The 18,492-nt window shown below is 45.9% G+C and overlaps 1 protein-coding gene across 6 annotated transcripts in view; it reads left to right on the top strand.

The window, feature by feature from the left end:
• abcc9 (ATP-binding cassette, sub-family C (CFTR/MRP), member 9) overlaps positions 1–18,377 on the top strand; it is a 48,754-nt gene extending 30,377 nt beyond the window's left edge. For 4 of the 6 annotated variants that reach the window (XM_086201723.1, XM_086201726.1, XM_086201725.1 and 1 more), the window contains 15 exons: positions 1–58; positions 744–895; positions 1,422–1,491; positions 1,706–1,863; positions 2,355–2,447; positions 3,655–3,757; positions 4,463–4,570; positions 4,770–4,890; positions 6,417–6,547; positions 7,489–7,567; positions 9,789–9,897; positions 10,728–10,831; positions 10,922–11,055; positions 11,492–11,554; positions 12,434–18,377. The exon at positions 1–58 is cut by the window's left edge and continues 167 nt beyond it. In XM_086201723.1, the coding sequence (XP_086057849.1) occupies positions 1–58; positions 744–895; positions 1,422–1,491; positions 1,706–1,863; positions 2,355–2,447; positions 3,655–3,757; positions 4,463–4,570; positions 4,770–4,890; positions 6,417–6,547; positions 7,489–7,567; positions 9,789–9,897; positions 10,728–10,831; positions 10,922–11,055; positions 11,492–11,554; positions 12,434–12,571 (1,621 nt within the window). In that variant the 3' untranslated portion in view covers positions 12,572–18,377. Of the gene's footprint in view, positions 59–743; positions 896–1,421; positions 1,492–1,705; positions 1,864–2,354; positions 2,448–3,654; positions 3,758–4,462; positions 4,571–4,769; positions 4,891–6,416; positions 6,548–7,488; positions 7,568–9,788; positions 9,898–10,727; positions 10,832–10,921; positions 11,056–11,491; positions 11,555–12,008; positions 12,253–12,433 lie in introns of all 6 variants that reach the window. The other 2 variants (XR_015112455.1, XR_015112454.1) reach the window with 1 other exon arrangement.
• The last annotated feature ends 115 nt before the right edge of the window (positions 18,378–18,492 follow it).

Raw genomic sequence — 18,492 nt, 5'->3', positions numbered from 1 at the left:
AAGTAGCCTGGCTGAGGCTACCAGCAGCAACACCACCACCCTCAACGATGTGGCCGAGGTACAGTATGATGTCCGCTCTCCTACTGAGGAGAGTCAACGGCTACATGCCTGCGATGAAGGGAATGACTGCTCTCTGAACAGGCAGCAATAACTTTTACCTGTGTGTTCTCCATGAAGACCTCAAATCTTCACGCTGCGCAGTGTCTTCAAGAACGTCTCTACATACGGGTTTTTCAAACTGTTACTTTGCGATCGTATGCCTCTCCCATCAATTCCTGCTAAAGGAGCGACTTTGGAAAGTAGAGATTAGTCAAAGTAGTCGGAAACAAGGAGGTCACCGATCGATTTTGCTCATGACCTGCTGGTTTTCACGTGTGGAATTCCACATTACAGCGTTAGAAGAAAAAGCAACGAGGCAAGAATAATTAGAAAAGAAACATGACAAGGAGATATGATGTCATCCAGGCCCTTGGAAACAGCCAAACCCAATCCCCCAAAAAAAGGGGCATTTTTTCTTTGTTAAATGGATCCGTCTCCATATTCAATAGGTTCTTCTTTTGCTGGTCCTTTACTCCTCTACCAAGTTTGGTAAAAATCTGCCTCTTAGTTTTCCTGTAATCTTGCTAACAGACAGACAAGGGGCACTGTTGACATTACCTCCTCGGTGAAGGTAAATATTTCTATTTGAGGTCTGTTCAGTCGTGTGTGTGTGTGTGTGTGTGTGTGTGTGTTCACTTCGGCAGGACCTCTTCTATCTGCGCGTCTTCATCGTGCTCTGTGCAGCTGGAATCATGTTATGTCTCATCACGTCTCTCACGGTGGAGTTCCTGGGTCTTTCTGCAGCCACCAACCTGCATCACAACCTGCTCAACAAGATCATCCACGCTCCCCTCAGGTGAACCCACTCTGCTACTCCAGGGGAGCTTTGAGGCCTCGATTGTTCAGGGAAAACTTGTAGATGTTGATGAATCTGGTATCAATTTAATTCAAAGTACAGGCCAGATGGCTAGTGAGCTGAGCGTAAAGAATAGAAGTGAATGGGAAGTGTTAGCATATCTCCATTCACAATCTTTGTCCGTAAATAATCCTTCTGATCCTCTCTTACAAAGTCGGCCATAGTAAGAAGAAGCAGTCGCTCTTTGCCGAAGTTCCAGTGAAGCCTGAGATGTGTTACCACTTCCTGTCCACTAACATTTATTGTGCTAGGCTAACTAGCTCTGTGGCTGATGGACAACGGGTGTATTTCCCCAAACTTTAGCCTTTAAAATTAGCCAGAAAGAGCCTCTTCCCCTCTTTTCCAAATAGCCTTCAGAGATTGCAGAGCGACTGCTCATCTAGTTGTATGACTCGTGCTTCGTTTCTTGCGCTAAGGTGAATAATCTCTGTAGTTTTTCACAGCCGTCCATCGCCTCTCTCCTCAGGTTCTTTGACATCACTCCCCTTGGCCAGATCCTCAACAGATTCTCAGCTGACACCAACATCATCGACCAGGTAAGGAGGAGGGACAGTAAAGTGCTGCAGCACCTGAATAGCTGGTGGACGAGAGAGCTGACTTGCTTTAATCTGATCACTTTGCCATTTTGTGTGATTGTTCCACAGAAAGGGTGGAAAGGGATTAAATATTGTGTGTCAAGGATTTGAAAGGCATTAGTGTGCGTCAGCTCGAACCTGACATGACCCGAACGTGAATGTCTCTGTCTCTCAGCATATCCCGCCAACGCTGGAGTCTTTGACCAGATCCACCTTGCTTTGCTTGTCAGCCATCGGGGTCATATCCTCCATCACACCACACATTATCATCCCCTTGGTTCCCCTGGCCGTGGCCTTCTACTTCATACAGAAGTACTTCAGGGTCGCCTCCAAGTGAGCGAAAGCTGTATTTGTTGTACAAAGATGTCATTATGATTTTAATACACGTCTGTGAAATTGTGTGAGATTATTCACCTGACAGAGCCTCCCTGCAGCAGGACTGATAGAACGACTCGGGATTACAGAAGTGAAATACATTCACCTCAGAAAAATAATCCCCATTTTCTTAAAGAAAAAAATTGTGGCTCTGTTTTTTTTTTCTTCATGAAAACAGATCGCATTCGATCAGAAAAAACAGGGATTGTTTTCCTCAGTTGATTGCAGTCAGCTTCTGTTGGGGATGGAGATTATTTAGAGTTGCCATTTCTTGATGCACAGTTTCCTATTCATGCCCAATCTACCAATCTGCCATTCTGTACACATGAATGTCAGTAAATATGCTCCGGAGCAGTCAGTGGTGGGTGAGTGATGCAGTAGATGATGCTTCTGCTCCAGCGCATGTATTCGTCTAGACATCACGTTAACGTCAGGATGACGTTTTTCAGGGACCTGCAGGACCTTGATGACTCCACGCAACTTCCGCTGCTCTGCCACTTCTCTGAGACCGCCGAGGGTCTCACCACCATCAGGGCGTTCAGGTACTATGAATTCACAAACATACAGAGCCCTGGAAAGGCTGTAGAGCGACAGACAACTGTGCCACCCTTCTGTCTGCTATCATTGTCACCTTCTTTACTTCTGGCACCTTTACATAAACAAGTGCTGTCGCATTTTTGGTGTTGTGGAATTGACTTGGTACCAAATGATGGGTTCTTGTCGTCATCACTGGTACCAGCTCGTTTCTGTCGCAGCAGTGTTTTCTTGTATTTCTGTCTTCACGCTGTTTCCCATCGTCAGCGTAATCCAACATTAAACGGCTCTCACGCTTCTCTCTCCCCCCGAGGACTTCCTCCACTCACACAAATACACAAACACTCGGTGATACACACACACACACACACACACACACACAGTGAATCTGGTGATGAGACAGATCCTTGGCAATCATCAAGCCCCATCATCTTCTGGTCTCCCTCCAACCCAAGTCTCTGATTTTGAAGATAAAGATTTGACTCAACAGACTAAATAATAGTAAACCACTTAATTCTCCAATCTCTATTTTTATTCCTTGTTGGCGCAGGAACGAATCCTCAAACCTGGAAGTACATGAGCATCGTTGAACATCCTGTTCCCTCATCTCAAGGGTTTTCAGTTAAATACTTGAATTGAGCACTGTTTTCAATGCAAACTGGAAACATTTGAATGTTTTGTCCAATGGACTAAAATACCAATAATTGCTGCAATCACTGAATCTGAGGCGTTTGCTCACGAGTGGCTGAGGCGGACCACGGACACCAGAAACAGAAGCCCCAAGCTCGTTGTCGTGACGCTGAAGTCATGCGTCTGGGATGTTGTTTGTTTTTCGCCTGATGTTGGATTTTCTACTTCCAACAACTGCATTTTTGCTTCAGTAAAAAAACATTTAAGTGGTGTTCATTTATCAAGAATATCTGAAGGAATTGTCAACTTTCGGTTGCCACAGTGGATATTTTGCAACCCAAATCCCTTGTAAAACTTACTTTGGCTTTTGATCAATGAACCAGTGGAGACACTCACCTCTGAGTCAGCCTACGGAAATATGTTGTCACCAAGGGAATCTCACGCCATTACTCACGCAATATTTACTGTACATCATTCAAGTTTTTATTGTATGAAATGTCTAGATTCGTTTGAACGAAGGCAGATTGTTCTCTATTGACATCCCGAGTGTCACTAAAGATGGAAGCGTGTGAATCTTTGTTTCAGACACGAGGCTCGTTTCAAACAGCGCATGCTGGAGCTGACTGACACCAACAACACCGCCTACCTGTTTCTGTCTGCCGCCAACCGCTGGCTGGAGGTCCGAACGGTGAGCAGCCATTGCTTGAGTATACTTCAACAGAGGGGTAATACTGCAACAGTGTGGGTTGACAAATATCAGTAAATACTGCAACCGTCCAAAACGTTGGCAGCAATGTGTTTAATTCAGGTCACGCTTTGTCTGCGTTTTTCTATCGGCAGTTTTATGCAAAAACTATGAGCCTGATTTATGTTCGCCAAACCCGTTGGACGATTTAGAGGCAGATTAGTCATAGCACCACCTAGTGGCAACAGGATATCACACGCTTTCATAGCAGGGATCTATTTCTCCTCGTGTGCCGACCACATCCATCGGTTATTTGATCGCAAAGGCCTTAAAGAATTGGTGATCGACTTCTGTGGAGACTCCGCTTTTGTTTAACGGTGTTACCATGGCGAGGAGGCCATGTTTGATATTTGCCAGTAGCACACAAGAACTTTTGTACCTTTTCTTGACGGTAGAGTTTTTCAAAAAGCTTACACCTTTGGGCCTGAGGAAATCTACAAGCTGATTTTAATTCACAGTCCCAGTGCCACCTAGTGGTTACAGGAAGTAAATGTCATGTAATGAGTGCCTGGCAGCGGCGGTATGAGTACTGTCAAGTTTTATTCTGTGACTCAAGGTAGTGAATTAATTAATCAATCCCCATAAGTAGTAAATAAAGGAGCGTGACTCCTTCATGAATGTTGATTATTAGTGTTCCACCTCTAACAGGACTACCTGGGAGCCGTGATCGTGCTGGTAGCAGCCGGCCCGACAATATGGTCTACCAATCTGGTCTCCAGAGGTGTGGTGGGCCTGGGCATCACCTACGCCCTCACAGTGAGTTTTCTCCTTTTGGTGTCATGTTCTATCACATGGCACCAAATCATCTCAAGGCCCCCCCGCGTTGGGAACCTCAGGTTTACGTGGCTCATTCATAAATACATTTGTTTTGGATCATGTTTTCACAAACTTGTGAAACTCCTGCGCCGATGAAGCGCTGTACATCACAGGTGTCCTGTTTTATGTCTCCATGTAGGTCACCAATTACCTGAACTGGGTTGTGAGGAACTTGGCGGATCTCGAGGTTCAGATGGCGGCGGTGAAGAAGGTCAACAGCTTCCTCGGCACCGAGTCGGAGAACTACGAGGGGTCGATGGGTAACTGAGTTCTTTTTGAGAGGCTGTTGTTGGTGTCGCCGTATATCCTCGGTCCTGGTCAGAACTTGGCCTCTAGTGCCAACGCTGGTTTCTATGTTTACCAGTAGAAGAGGGCGTGGCAAGTGAATAAATCCTGTGGTGAAACTAAACACCTCATTTCACAAACTGAAGAGACGGGCAAAGGTACGATGGTTCCCGATAGATTGAGTAAAACAGTCTAGTCTTGTTATAACTGTTCTATCTTTTGTTTCAGTCCGGAAGCTTTGATTATGGGTTGTGCTGTTGCTATGGTGAAGTCGTGCTGTAGTGCATTCCTGGCAGAACAGATGACAAAACACAGGGACTCCTGAATATTTTACTGCTGCATAGAGAGTTTGGTGGTGCTACACATTATAAATGTCAGTGGATTCAGGCCAGAGAAGCAGCGTGAAGACGCACAGAAAGAAGTCAATATCGTCAAGCTCAACCAAGAGGACTACGTGATTGTTCCGAAGGACCTTTCGCCAAGACAGAGCGGCTATTTCTGTACACATAAAACAGTTCCTGAGCTTGAGTGATGACCAAGAAAAACAGAGAAGCTGGAGGAGTCTTAAGACGGAGATTAGAGAATATTTACTTTTTTTCCAGGATCTATTTAAAAGGGGGAAAATAGTCTTCCCTTGTCTTTCTCTCATATATGGTTCATTTGTCTCGGTCTCAGTCTCAGTGTTTTACAGTAAATTGGCAATGAAATTGTAATATAATCCCAAAACCTCTGCTGGATTCTTCCTCGCGGACGTCATGGAGGCTTCCAGTTAGTAAAAGTACGCGTGAGTGAGGAGCAAACTGGGGGCACTGAAAGTCTCATCTGTTGTCTCCAATACGTGATAACTTTGTTGTCTTGGTTTCCCTCCTGTCCCAGATTCTCAAAGAGCAAGTGATGTTCAAATGCTTACCTTGTGATGTTTAATGATTCGTAAGACTTTAAATGTATTCCAGGAAGTTAGACGAGAGTCAAGGCCCGACGGTAGCACTCTGCTCGTGAGCATTGAGCTACCACATCCATGCGTCTGGTTTTAAACTGCTGTCAAAGTGCCGAGTCAGGAAGCGTACTGCTGTTGTTCGTGTTTAAAGGATGCGTCCAAAATCAAACGTTGGCGTTCCAGGAAAAAAGCCCTTTATCAAACTAAGAATAGTAACATTTTCTGAATAACACTGTAACGTAGCCAATGGGATGTATGGAGGCGTTATAACTTCAATCACCACAATTTAAACGTAATTCTCTGGTTCTGATGTCAGTCACGTGACACGTGAGCCCGCGCCACTGTCCATCTGCGGTGTTGCGACTCTCTCCACATGGTCTTCACGGTCCTGTTTACACCAGCCAGGACTTTAAGATACACAACGGGCAGCCAGTTGGTGGTCTGCTTTTTGTTGCTGTGCTCTTGTATCACGCAGCGTTCTCCAGCGTGTTCTGTTAGGGAAAAGAAGAGAACGATGAAACGATGGGATCAACCCTCCGCTGTGGTGTCTCTCTCTCCCTGCAGGTGCCTCTCAGGTACCTGAGAACTGGCCCCAGGATGGGGAGATAAAGATCCAGGACTTGTGTGTGCGCTACGACCCCATGCTCAAACCTGTGCTCAAACACGTCAACGCCTTCATCCAACCAGGCCAGAAGGTAATAAACACACAGCTGTGAAGAGAGAGCACGGAGATGCAGCGGTGGCCGGTGAGGTGGCGCAATCAGACGGAGGATTTACAACCCGCGTATTCATACCTTGTTGGTACTACGGTTATGTTTACGTGTAAACACGGCACATTGTTGTTGCCTTGCTGTGTCACAGCCTGTAACATGTGTAACATCCAAGCTGAGGTGAAACCGTCACATGTTGCAAGTAAGCAAGCAGAGATGGGAGGTAATTCAGGAGAAAACGGTTCTGTTCCTAACGGACCCGGCGAGACGCAGAGGTTAACTTGTCCGGAGGGAAGAAAGGCCCAGAGCACCTCAACAGATGGACAACAAGTAAAGAAATGAAATAAATAGGTTTCTCGTTACTGTCGGTCGAAAGATGTCAGAAGCATCCTCGCGCTCACCAGATGCTTATCAGAAATGCCTCCTCAGGGCCGGCGTAGAGAAAAAGAGGATCAGGGAAGGATGTTGATTTGAGCTGTTGCTTTCATCCTTTAGATCCGCACGCAACACGGATGTGTGTGTGTGTGTGTGGGGGGGGGGGTGTGTGCTATAATTTGAAAAAAAAATGAACTCACATAAAACACGAAAAAGAAAAGTTAGAAATTCTGTCACATTGAGTTGAAAACTAATGAACAGCTTCACAAATGATGTATTTATTAATTATTTTTATTACAGAGCGTGAGCAGCAGGTTTGTATTTCTAGTGTGTGTGTGTGTGTGGGGGGGGGGGCGGAATGTCAAAGTGAATTGTGAAGTGAGTTTAAATGCGGATGGTTCATTTGAAGTCACAACTCGATGCCTCGGTGAAACTGTGAGTTGACACTTGGTGTCGACACGCGTCACGTAGCTGCCTCTCTATTATCACACCCACGACTGAAGTCTCACCGCGGCGTGACACTGAAGCCTCCTCTCTCTCCTTCCTGTCAGGTGGGCATCTGTGGTCGCACGGGCAGCGGCAAGTCTTCCCTGTCCTTGGCCTTCTTCAACATGGTGGATATCTTTGAAGGTGGGTTTCCTGGTTTATCTGACAGAGAGAGAGAGAGAGAGGTCACAGTTTTTCCAACTGCTTTGTGTCTCTGTTTATATCTCATGAAAAGGACTTGTAAGATAATCCCTCTGCCCCAAGAATCCCCTCGGGCTTCTTTCCTTGAGTATTTCTTGACCCAGACTTCTGCTTAACCCCGAAAACAACAAAACAGCCCGACTTCTAAGTGCTTCTGTAAAAAGAACGCTGTTAGTTTTGGGCATTTTTGTTGCACAGGGGTCCGTCTGAAGGCTTCTTTAAAAAAGTGTGCGTGACCACAGGTCCACCACAAGATAAAAAATTCTTCCCACACTTGATTTTTAACTTGTTGCCAGGCTTTGATCAATCAGTGACATCATTTGTTCCCATGCTTTTATTAATGTTTTGGAATAAGTTACCTCTGGTGTTCACAAATCAATCGGATCGTGGGGACAACTTCTTTTTTGTGGTCAAGGAAATACAGTACTTCGGGTCTTTGTGTGGCCGTCCCGGGTCTCCATACATGACCGCTTTCTGGGAAATCAGAAAATTGCAGAGTTATTTATAGTTACTCCTCTAAGGTGTCACACAGGATCCTCTCATGCCGCTTTTGTTTATTCCTGCTACGTGAAGCACTTCAAACTAATCAGTGACTTTAGTTTACAGCACCTTCACCAAACCCCGAGTGGGAATCACAGACCCTTTCAAACTAGACTGTACACGTGGTCCCCTTCAGGAATGGGTCCACTCATCTGCTGGAGACACAGAACATTTGAGAAAAAGGTCTATCGTCCTTGTCTACCTGCTCTGGATTGTTTTAAAGTGGAGTCACCAGTGGCTTTTACGTTTTCTTTGCTAAACTTCACCGCTGTTGCGCTGCTCTCCCTGAAGACTTGAACAACCAAACCTGAATGATCCACTCTCAGCACTCCTGGAGATGCTGACCTCCAGGCTGGGGTCCAAAAACACCTCATCCCTGTCCCGCAACAACGTACGAGGACTCACCAGTAACTACAAGCACTTGGGACTCAAGTGTTTACAAGTCCTTCAGCGAGCGTTTCAGTCGGTGAAAACGGATAAATGCCACTTTTCAGGCTTGTTTCCTCTGATGAAAGTTACACATTGATCGGCAACACCAACATTTTGGGTTGTCAATAGATTGTGAATACACTACCAGGCATATTCACCTCTCTATACTGGATGAACACTGATGTCGCTGTGGGTTTTTGTGAGGCCAAAGCACTCCTGGAAGCAAACTGGATAAAATCATTTATTTAAAATAAGTCATCTCCGCCTTTAAACTATGTCTCGCTTCATCTCCAACCGTCGTCCAATGTGTGTGTTTCTGTCTGTGAGAAATGTTTTATTTCACCCTCGCTGCTTTAAACAGACGTGAAGGTCTCCCTGAGTCAGGGTTTGCGGGTCTTTTTGTTCTTCTTGTGTCCGACATTCCGGCCAAGAGGACTTGAAGTAGATTCGTACTCTCGGGTCTTTAAAATGCCTTTTTTTATTTATTGGAGTTTCAGTTGTAATCTTAACACTGATAATGGCTGCGCTCGGACAGGTTACTCAGTCAGTTTTTACACACACACACACACACACACACACACACACGAGTTAAACACAGCTAGTGGGACGTTTCATCAACAGTAAATTAAAATATTAGATTTCAGCAAGATTTCCTTTTAAAGCAGTGAAATGAATGTGGAGCAGCACAATCACCTGCGTAAGGAGTGTTAGCTCAACTAACGCTGCACTGTAAAAAATGAAACTTCTAATTTAAAAACAGTCGGTGTCCTCATTGATGACCTCGACTTGTTTGCATTCGACACCAACTTTTAGGGTCCTAACAAACAGTTGTTGTATTTTTTAAAGTGTGAAGGGATCTTCACATTCAAGATGACCTGCACACTAAAAAAAAACCCTTCTGAAAATGCTAAATGTGACATTTACATTCAGACTGGATGACTCGAGTCGTCCAACGCAACAGAACCCATGTGTGAAAAATTGACAAGTACTTCATGTGAAACACACCATAGTTGATCAAAACTTCTTTTCCCGGTCAAATTCACAGGCTTTTTTAGCTTTACTGACCCCCCGGTTCGGATGAGCAAGTTCTGCATGCATCACTGTGTAACTGGCGCTGTGGCATTGATCGCCGTCGAGCTGAAGAGGTGAATGTTGTAGATCGGCCATGTGACTGTGTGTTTACATTCTTTTGCAGGGAAGATCGTCATTGATGGGATCGACATCTGTAAACTTCCTCTGCAGACGCTCCGGTCGCGTCTCTCCATCATCCTGCAGGATCCCATCTTATTTAGTGGATCTATCAGGTACACAAACACGCTGTCCAGCCGAGCTTCGGATGATTTCACAATCCTCGCGGCCGCCTCAGTTTCACAAACTGGGATTTTCAACATTCTCAAAAACTACCACAACTGCTTGATTGCACATCTCACAAGTCGTGTATCACATGACGATCCAGAGTCCCAGCTGTGGGGTTAGCGGTTGAAAACACAGTGGGAACTCGGCCGGGCCCTAATCTGACTGTGGTCACAGACGTCACGAAACGGCGAGGTCGCTGGAGGGATGAAGGACCCTGAGTTGCCTTCCTCTGTGTCTCTCTCACACACACACACACACACACACACTCTCACACACACACACACACACACACACACACAAACTTGGCTGTGTTTGTATTACTAGAAGATACAGTGACTGTTTGTTACAAAAGAACATTTGCTATTTGTTTGGACAGATATGCGGCTCGAGATAAGTGCTTGTGTAAGTGTGAGAAACAGCGTGTGTGTCTTGGCATCGTTAGCCAGGGGTGAGCGGTCGACAGTGACTGTTCCACTCTGTTATTTTAGATGTGTTTGTCACGTTCGGACACAGTCTGACTCGCGAGGACACACACAGACATGTCACAGAGACAGATTAACCGCAAGCTAAAAGCAATTGATTGACAACAGAATTAGAGGGTGGTTGTTCAAGGCCATGAAGTAAATAAATGCAGGAAGTATCGAGGCTCTTTGATCGCAAGGCTCAAGACAGAGGGAAGTCACGGTGTTGAAGTCAAAGAGGCAAATATTTGGTTGTGTTTATGAGTCGAGTCCAAAGTCATTAAAACAATCATTCAAAGCGCGACCTGCTCTTGCAGGTTTAATCTGGATCCAGAGAAGACGTGCAACGATGACCGTCTGTGGGAGGCGCTAGAGATCGCTCAGCTGAAGAACATGGTGAAGGCGCTGCCTGGAGGACTTGGTAACTCTGATGCTGTGCTTCTCTCCTCCCAAAGCCAAGTTCTACAGGGAAGTCTTGACATGAGCATGATCATTGTACACGTGTGTTCAGATGCCATGGTGACGGAAGGCGGGGAGAACTTCAGCGTGGGCCAACGGCAGCTCTTCTGTTTGGCTCGAGCGTTCGTCAGAAAGAGCAGCATCCTCATCATGGACGAAGCCACGGCGTCGATAGACATGGCCACGGTGCGTGTTTGTGCGTCCTCACTGCTTCATTCCGTCCACCACAACGACCAAAAGAACCACGTTGCTTCTCAAAGTCGAACTCCGTCACGACTGGATCTGTAACGTTAAAATGACGAAATTGACGTGAAAGGTGTCGCTGATCTAAACTTAGAGGTCACCGTGCATAATTGCAGTAAAAAAGATCAAAATTATGCCAAACTAACAGCATCATGATGTCGACTTGCACAACGCGTGAATTCCTGCTTTGTCACGTCTTGTCTCAAGATGACAAGCAAACAAGATTGAAAATGCTCATGTTTTGAGTGGAGTTTGGATTTACGACAGCAAGTTGGACACGGCGCAGGTTTGCTCGGTGTCCTTTTATCGTTGGACCTCATTAAGAGACACAGAAGAAGCTGAAGTCACTGAGAACTTTTCCTCTCTGGTCTTTCCTCAGGAGAACATCTTACAAAAAGTGGTGATGACTGCATTCGCGGACAGAACTGTCGTCACGATCGCGGTAAGTCTTTCTGCACGGTCTCCTGTTGCGTTTGGACTCTGCTGAGTCCCGCCAGAGTGTTATCAGACCCAAATGATCAAATTCTGATGGCAGGGATTTTGCAGCAGCAGTTGTGAGACTCACAACAATGAATCCAACACAACAGAGCCGCTCACCTGATGTTCCACTCTGTCAAATGAGAAGTGAACATGGTACCGTCGCTTATCTGCTTCCCGCATCTGATGGTTTCCTTCTCTGAATTACCACCTTCTCCTCTTTTCTTTCTGTTTCTCCATCATTTCTCTCTCCATACAAAAACCTTCGTATCCACCATCATATTCCTGTCACTTCTCTGGTACGATCTTTTAATTTTAACCGTGATTTTCACTCCTTCCTCTTTTTCTCTCACTCCCACCCTCACTTCCTTCCTTCCTTCCTCCTCCTCCTCCTCTCCTCTCCTTCCTCCTGCCGCCAGCACCGCGTGTCCTCCATCTTGGACGCCGAGCAGGTGTTGGTCTTCTCCTCAGGGATCTTGGTGGAAAGTGACTCGGGTCCTAACCTGCTCGAACAGGAGGACAGCCTCTTCGGTGTGCTAGTGAGGACTCACAAGTAGACCCAGACCCAGACCACGACGGCTCAGCCCGACTCTTCTTCCTGTCTTTCCTCTTCTGTTTTTCTTTTTCTGGGTCTGCTGAAGTCTTACTGCCACTCACAGCCTGGTCGGTACCAAAAACCTGCTGCATGCTCCGATACAGATATTTGATGTTGTGTTATTGTAGTTGTGGGAACAGTTGACAGCATGTCCAGAAAAGTAGCGCTAATAGCTACGGCCTGTTAGCGGTCTAGAACAGTCCTCAGGATCTATGACTTGATCCAGATCCCCCTGTTTTCTGTCTGCAGCACCGCGTCCACACCATCCTAACAGCTGATTTGGTCATCGTGATGAAGCGAGGGAACATTCTGGAGTACGACAAACCTGAGACTCTCTTAGAGCAGGAGGACGGCATGTTTGCTTCTTTTGTCAAAGCGGACATGTAGACGTCCGCTCGAGGACGGAGGGATCGGACTGATCAGCTGATGGACACAATTCATGAACTGCTTTCTTGTGGACGGACCGCTCTGACTCTCAGACACATGTATGACGCTAAGGAGACGCCTTTTTTCAAAACATTTTTTATTGCATTTGTCCTCCCAATTGCTATCACAGTCATAGCTCCACCCCCTCCGTCGCTCTTCGGAGCACCGCGGGCGACCGCGCGCTTCCTCCGTCACATGCGGAGTCACTGGCTGCGTCTTTTCCCCCGACGAGGAGTTTCACCAGGGGGTTTAGTGAGTGGGAGGAACATGTTGTTCCCCCCGACCAGAGGAGGCGCTAGTGCAGCGACCGGGACGCACCTTCATCCAGCCTCCAACCTCCCGACAAAACCACGTGTGTCAACGCCCACCAAAGCCAGAGCAACGGCAGGAACTGGACCAGCGAACCTGGCGTTGGTCGGCAACCTAACGGACCGCCAGACCTTTAATGAGCGCCGTCTCTGGAAAGCCCGTCAACCATCATTCGTTTAAGCAGTTAATTAATTTTGACAGTGGATCCCATAATTCATCAAAACAACATTGCGTGTTCTAAGAGAGAAGAGTAGGGTTTGAATTGGGAAAGATGAATTTTTTTGCGCTCCGAGATGGCTAACACGTCACCAGCGGCTCAAAGGTCTCCAATACGGTTGCCAGCCGTACCACGAGTCAAAAATTTAAACCAAGAAGCGAGTTAGAACGTCCAGTTCCCTCGTCTCAAGGGATTTCACGTCAGAGTCTCGAGTTCTAGATATTTTAACCTTTGATTGTAGAAGCTCTCATTCTTGGGAGAACCCACCTAGACGCGATCTCTGGGAGGACACGAGCCAGCGACTTTAGGTCCTGTAAATATAATTTTTTATATCAATGGGAAAGTCTGAAAATCTTTTAATTCATTCTGTATCTGTTTATTCATTATTTATCACTCGTATTACGCAATCGTCACTACGGAGAGGCTTGTAAATCATTTTATAATCTTTGAATGTCGCCCAGGGCGCCGCGCGCGTCCCCGCAGCCTCTCGCCGTAACCTTGAATATTAAACTCACTCCCGTGTTACGTCCTGCTCCAGACGCACGATTGATAGAACCGGCGTCTGCGGAACAAAACAGGGTGCGAAGGCCTCAGAGGTCGTCGGAGGATCTGTTCCGCTGCTCGGGACGTCACACCGTTACTCCTGAAAGGAAGTCAGAGGATTTGCCGCCATTTTTCATGCCGTCTGCAAACATGACGGCAAGTATGAGACTTTGGAACTACTGGAGTCTCTCACCAGGACGTCGACCCGCTTGTGTTCTCCTCGTTCTGAATGCCAAAACGAGGACTAATTGTCATCATAGACTTTCCGCAGGAAGACTTTCCTCCTCACGCAAACCAGGAGATGAGAACAAGTCGACTGAGTCAAAACGAATTATGAGTAAAAGTTGCAGCAGAATCAGGCAGCTGTCACGATAACACGGCGAAAAGTTCATGTTTCAGTGTGTGTGTGAAACTAGTGGTCGGGCAGCACACCGGGGTCTGGCACACACACACGCAGAAGTGGGGACCGGGTAAAATGTCCTCACTTTCCAAAAATGTCCTCACTCGGTTGGTTAAATACGTATTGTAGTCCTCATTGTGTAGCAAGTACAAGAACACACACACAGGCGCGCGCGCACACACACACTGATTAATAATTAAAACCCATCTGATTCATGCACCAAGAGGGGACAGTTGATTAAATTATCCAAGAAGAAACATCTACGGCCGAGAAAAGGGTCGCACGTATTGCCATGACGACGAGTAACGTGTTTCTGGTGACGTCTGCGGTTCTATGAGTTGTATTTCTACACTAGTACAAACACTGTAGGGTGTCACAGCTCGCTGGGACGCGGTGACCCCGCTGTCTGTCTGCGGTCATGCTTTGCTGAACTTATTATTATCTTCTGGGACAATAGAGACACACACACACACACACACACACACACGCTCCCGTTAACTCCAAAGAATAGAACGCTGTCCGGTTTGCTCGTGACGAACGTTTGTGTAGGTCGGCGGTTCTATCAGAACATCTGAGGAGCTCTTTATTCAATCACTCGCTGAGCCTTCATCAGAGCGTGAAAAACAAATCTGACGTACGTGAAGCTGATGGGGAACATGTGACAGAACCCCATCACAAGTCACATGACACGTGGAATCGAACCGCCGCAAACAACAGCTTTGAAACAGAGCTGCGTGTGATTGTAGTTTAATGTAATGTGTAATATTACCAGTTGTCAGTATGCAAGTACAAATATACAGAAAAGCACAAGTAGGAGTACTGAGGGTCGTGTCAGATTTACCTGCACAGCTTCTCGTACGCAGTAAAGAGCAGGAGGAAGTCTGACTGACGCGTTCAGACACAATCGGGCGCATTTCTTTTATTTCCAATGTTTGTTCGCTCTGAGGAAGTCATGTGACTTTCACGGGATTAAATCACGTCTCGGAGACGTGATGTAATAAGAGTTGTTTTTATCGTCGCCGGCGTTCACGGCGCGTGAACAGAGCAGCCGCCGTAGGACCTCTCCATCAAATACCTCCATCATCCTATTCCAAATAATTCACCCAAGATTTCCAAAATAAAAGCTGAACGTACAATGTTCCGCCTCGGTAATCTAATCTCTCTATCTCATGATACTGAAACCTCAACGGGCAAATTGAGTCAAAATTCCTTTCAAACTCCCGTTCCAACTTATTAGAGGGATATTTTCAAAGATGCAGAAGTTCTGCCAGAAAAACTAGAAGTTGCTGCCGTGACGTATTAAGTCACGATCTGATTTTATCACAAAATACTGCGATGCCGTATTGCTTCCAGCGGCCGAAGGGTTGGAGCGCAGTCGTGAGAGGAAGCATTGCCCCGTATCACAACTTTGTACCCAGCAGCTCCTCCAAAGACTCCACGTGAGGACACGGACGCCATAAACTCTGCGGCTTGACTTGCATTTTTACCGTCGAACAGAAAGTAAAGCATCAGCGGAAGCAGCTGAGGGACCTGGCAGGGAGTTCCTGCTGCAGTGACCTGCTCAGATGGAAACAGACTCTGGAAAAAGATCAGAATCCGCCTCAAAGTTGCTCTCACAACTCTTTCTTTCCCACTCTGGTCAGTCAGTTTGCATGTCTGACGCCTTTTCATGGCGCCTCACGTTGGAAGCCATAAACCTCCTACCGAACACGCCAACGCCAAACCGTGTTCACAGCTGTTTGATGCTTAAATCTTTTTAAGTAGCTTTTGAATCAAAACCTCAGCTAACATGTACTTGGTTAGTAAAGGGTTAATGTAACTGGACGCTGTACTTAAGAGTTTAAGACTTATTACTACATAAAGTACCACTTAGGAAAGAGGCCTCAATCGTGTCAGACCAGATCCAGAACTCCAGATTACAGCTTTTCCAGATCCCGGTCTCGTCTGCCTGGGACCGGTGCGACTGTCCCGTTACATGAGTGTCAAAGTCACATCATTTTTCAAAAATGGAAACAAAAACTTTGTACTGTAAACACTGAACGCTAAAAAGTTTCATCTCTAGAAGCGGAACTCTGTAATCTGGACTGTTCATCCGAGACGCGTGCGTGCAGGGACTAGACGAGAGCAACAGTCGGACCACCTGTTGATGTCAACACCGGCAGCGGTGAGAGACTCGACTCTGTCCGTCCGCGTCCCGGCTGCGTTTCATTACACTGGCCTGGAGGGTTTGATCGTCCTCCAGCTGCCCTCCTCTCTCTTGGCCACGGCTACACTTTATAAATCAACTGTGTTTGGCTCGCAGCGTGTGTGTGTGTGTGCGCGTGTGTGTGTGTGTGTGTGTGCGTGTGTGTGCGTGCGCACCCCTGCACTTACAATATGTTTCCAGTGTATGGAGAACAGAACCTGCAGGCTACAGAGACACAACTTTGGGTCGGTTTTATTGCAGTACTAGAAAAAAAACCACTCCAAGCCTCAAGGGGACAAAATGAATAAGTTTTATTTTATATTCAAGCAAAAAAAAAAACAACAACCAAAAAACAGGATTTAACTTAAAGCAACTCAGCAACTTTGTTTGAAATTGTATTGTCCGTTGTCCCCAGAATGAGAGAAGGAGCTGAGTTCCACGCTAGTTAGCTTAGCACAGTGAATGGTAGTGATTGGTAAGTGTTAGCGTACCTCGGTCAAAAGACCTCAGACGGAGAGTAGAAGTAATCCTCCTCGTCCTCGCTAATAAAGTTTGCCAGGATGAGTTGGACTTTTTTTTCTTTTTTTTTTTGCCAGAGTTACTATGAGACGTCTGATCATCAAATCACGGCGCCCAGTCAGGAAAGTAGTTCCACTGATGCGTCTTGATCCGAAACTTAAAATATCACTTCATCTGTATTTATTTCAAAACAGACGCTGTGCACGACCGCAGTTCTATTCATGCAGAGATTTTACTACAAGAGGTACGCTAACACTTCCCATCCGCTGCCATTCATTGTGCTAAGCTAACTAGCGGTGTCAAGCTGTCTGGCTCTTGGGGTCTTGACAAATATTTCCCAAAGCATTTCCACTTTTTGTTTTTTTGTTTTTTTGAAAGCCTCTGCAGCCTGCTGGTTGCGTTAGCTTAAACTCTGTCGACTGGGGGGGGTTTATGTTCTCCGACTGTTAAACCCTTCGCCGCGTCGTTTCTTTACGCTGCGGCTTTGAGCGCTCCTGCGTGAACTGCTCTCAGATCTGTCCGACACCCTCAGCCTTCCCTCTCTGTGTGGAGCGAATCAAACTATGCAGCCAGTTTTCGTGGGACTGTTCCAGCAAGCAGAGGAACACGTTTGATGAGTACGGACACTTTTTACACAGTTTTTACACGGTAAATGTCTGTATGTGGTACCTTGTGTGTCCAGAGTTTTTCAACGTATGGCAAAGTATTTTGTTTTTTACACTTGAAATGACAGTAAAAAGGCTTTGAGTGAAGTGTGTCTTCTTTTATTTTACTCTTTAAGGTTTGTTATGCATTGTACATTTATTCTTCTTTTCGTTGACGGAACACAGACGTCTTGAGTTCAAATGTGCTGTTGTTGTTGTTTTTTTACTCAACGGCCTTAACTTTTGCACGTTCAACGTGATGTCATCTGTTGTTTGAGTGTACGTGCAGCGGATAACCCTAAAACAACTAGTTGCTAAATTGCGCCACCTGCTGAGAAGATTGTAAAAGATGAAACGCGCTGAAGGAGTCCATAAATCAAATTACAGTTGGTTAATAAATATCTCACTGAGAAAACTTACGAGTTTTTATTCCTTTTTGTTTTGAATCGTTGTTATAACAAAACCAACAAGTGAATTTTTTAATCTTGTTTTTTTTATCATTTAGTTCATGTGGTTTTTGGGGGGTTTTGTTTTTGTCAGAAACTGCTGCTTTTTTTTTTTTTAATGTAGCCATGATTGAATCTGTGGGGCTGCAGGCCAACAAAACCACAGCTGCAGGAAAAGAAGCAGGAACGCATCGGGATCGTTTTATCAGTTTAATGCCACGTTAACTCCCACGTCGTTTCAAAATAATTTTAACGGGATCAGCTATCATTTTAGCCCCTTTTATACGTTTAAAAAAATACCAACATAAATTGGAATAAGATTGTATTTAATATTTCCATCGTTTCGTAACCAGCAAACTTTAAAAAAAAGTGAGAGCCATGAGAGCAGAGACGTGACAGGCTCGATCTCAAAACACTTAAAAAAGTAAAGGACTAATCAAAGTAGGGGGTAGGTTTTTGTAAAAGCCACTTGTGAGAGAGACAAAGCTCCCAGATGTCTTCCTTCCTGTGAATCTGCAAAAGTTCGGTGCGCCTTTATGAAGTGAATTAATTCATCGTGAATTAAGGCGTTAATTAGCGGCCCTGCGGGTTTGTTCGCGCGCACAGGTTGGGTGGTGGT

Source organism: Aulostomus chinensis, chromosome 4, assembly GCF_037954235.1.
Source record: "Aulostomus chinensis isolate RoL2024-O1b breed Wild chromosome 4, RoL_Achi_v1.0, whole genome shotgun sequence".
NCBI classification, from domain to species: Eukaryota; Metazoa; Chordata; class Actinopteri; order Syngnathiformes; family Aulostomidae; genus Aulostomus; species Aulostomus chinensis.
Note: the sequence above shows the minus strand (reverse complement) of the source record. Positions and strands in the feature narration are given on the sequence as shown.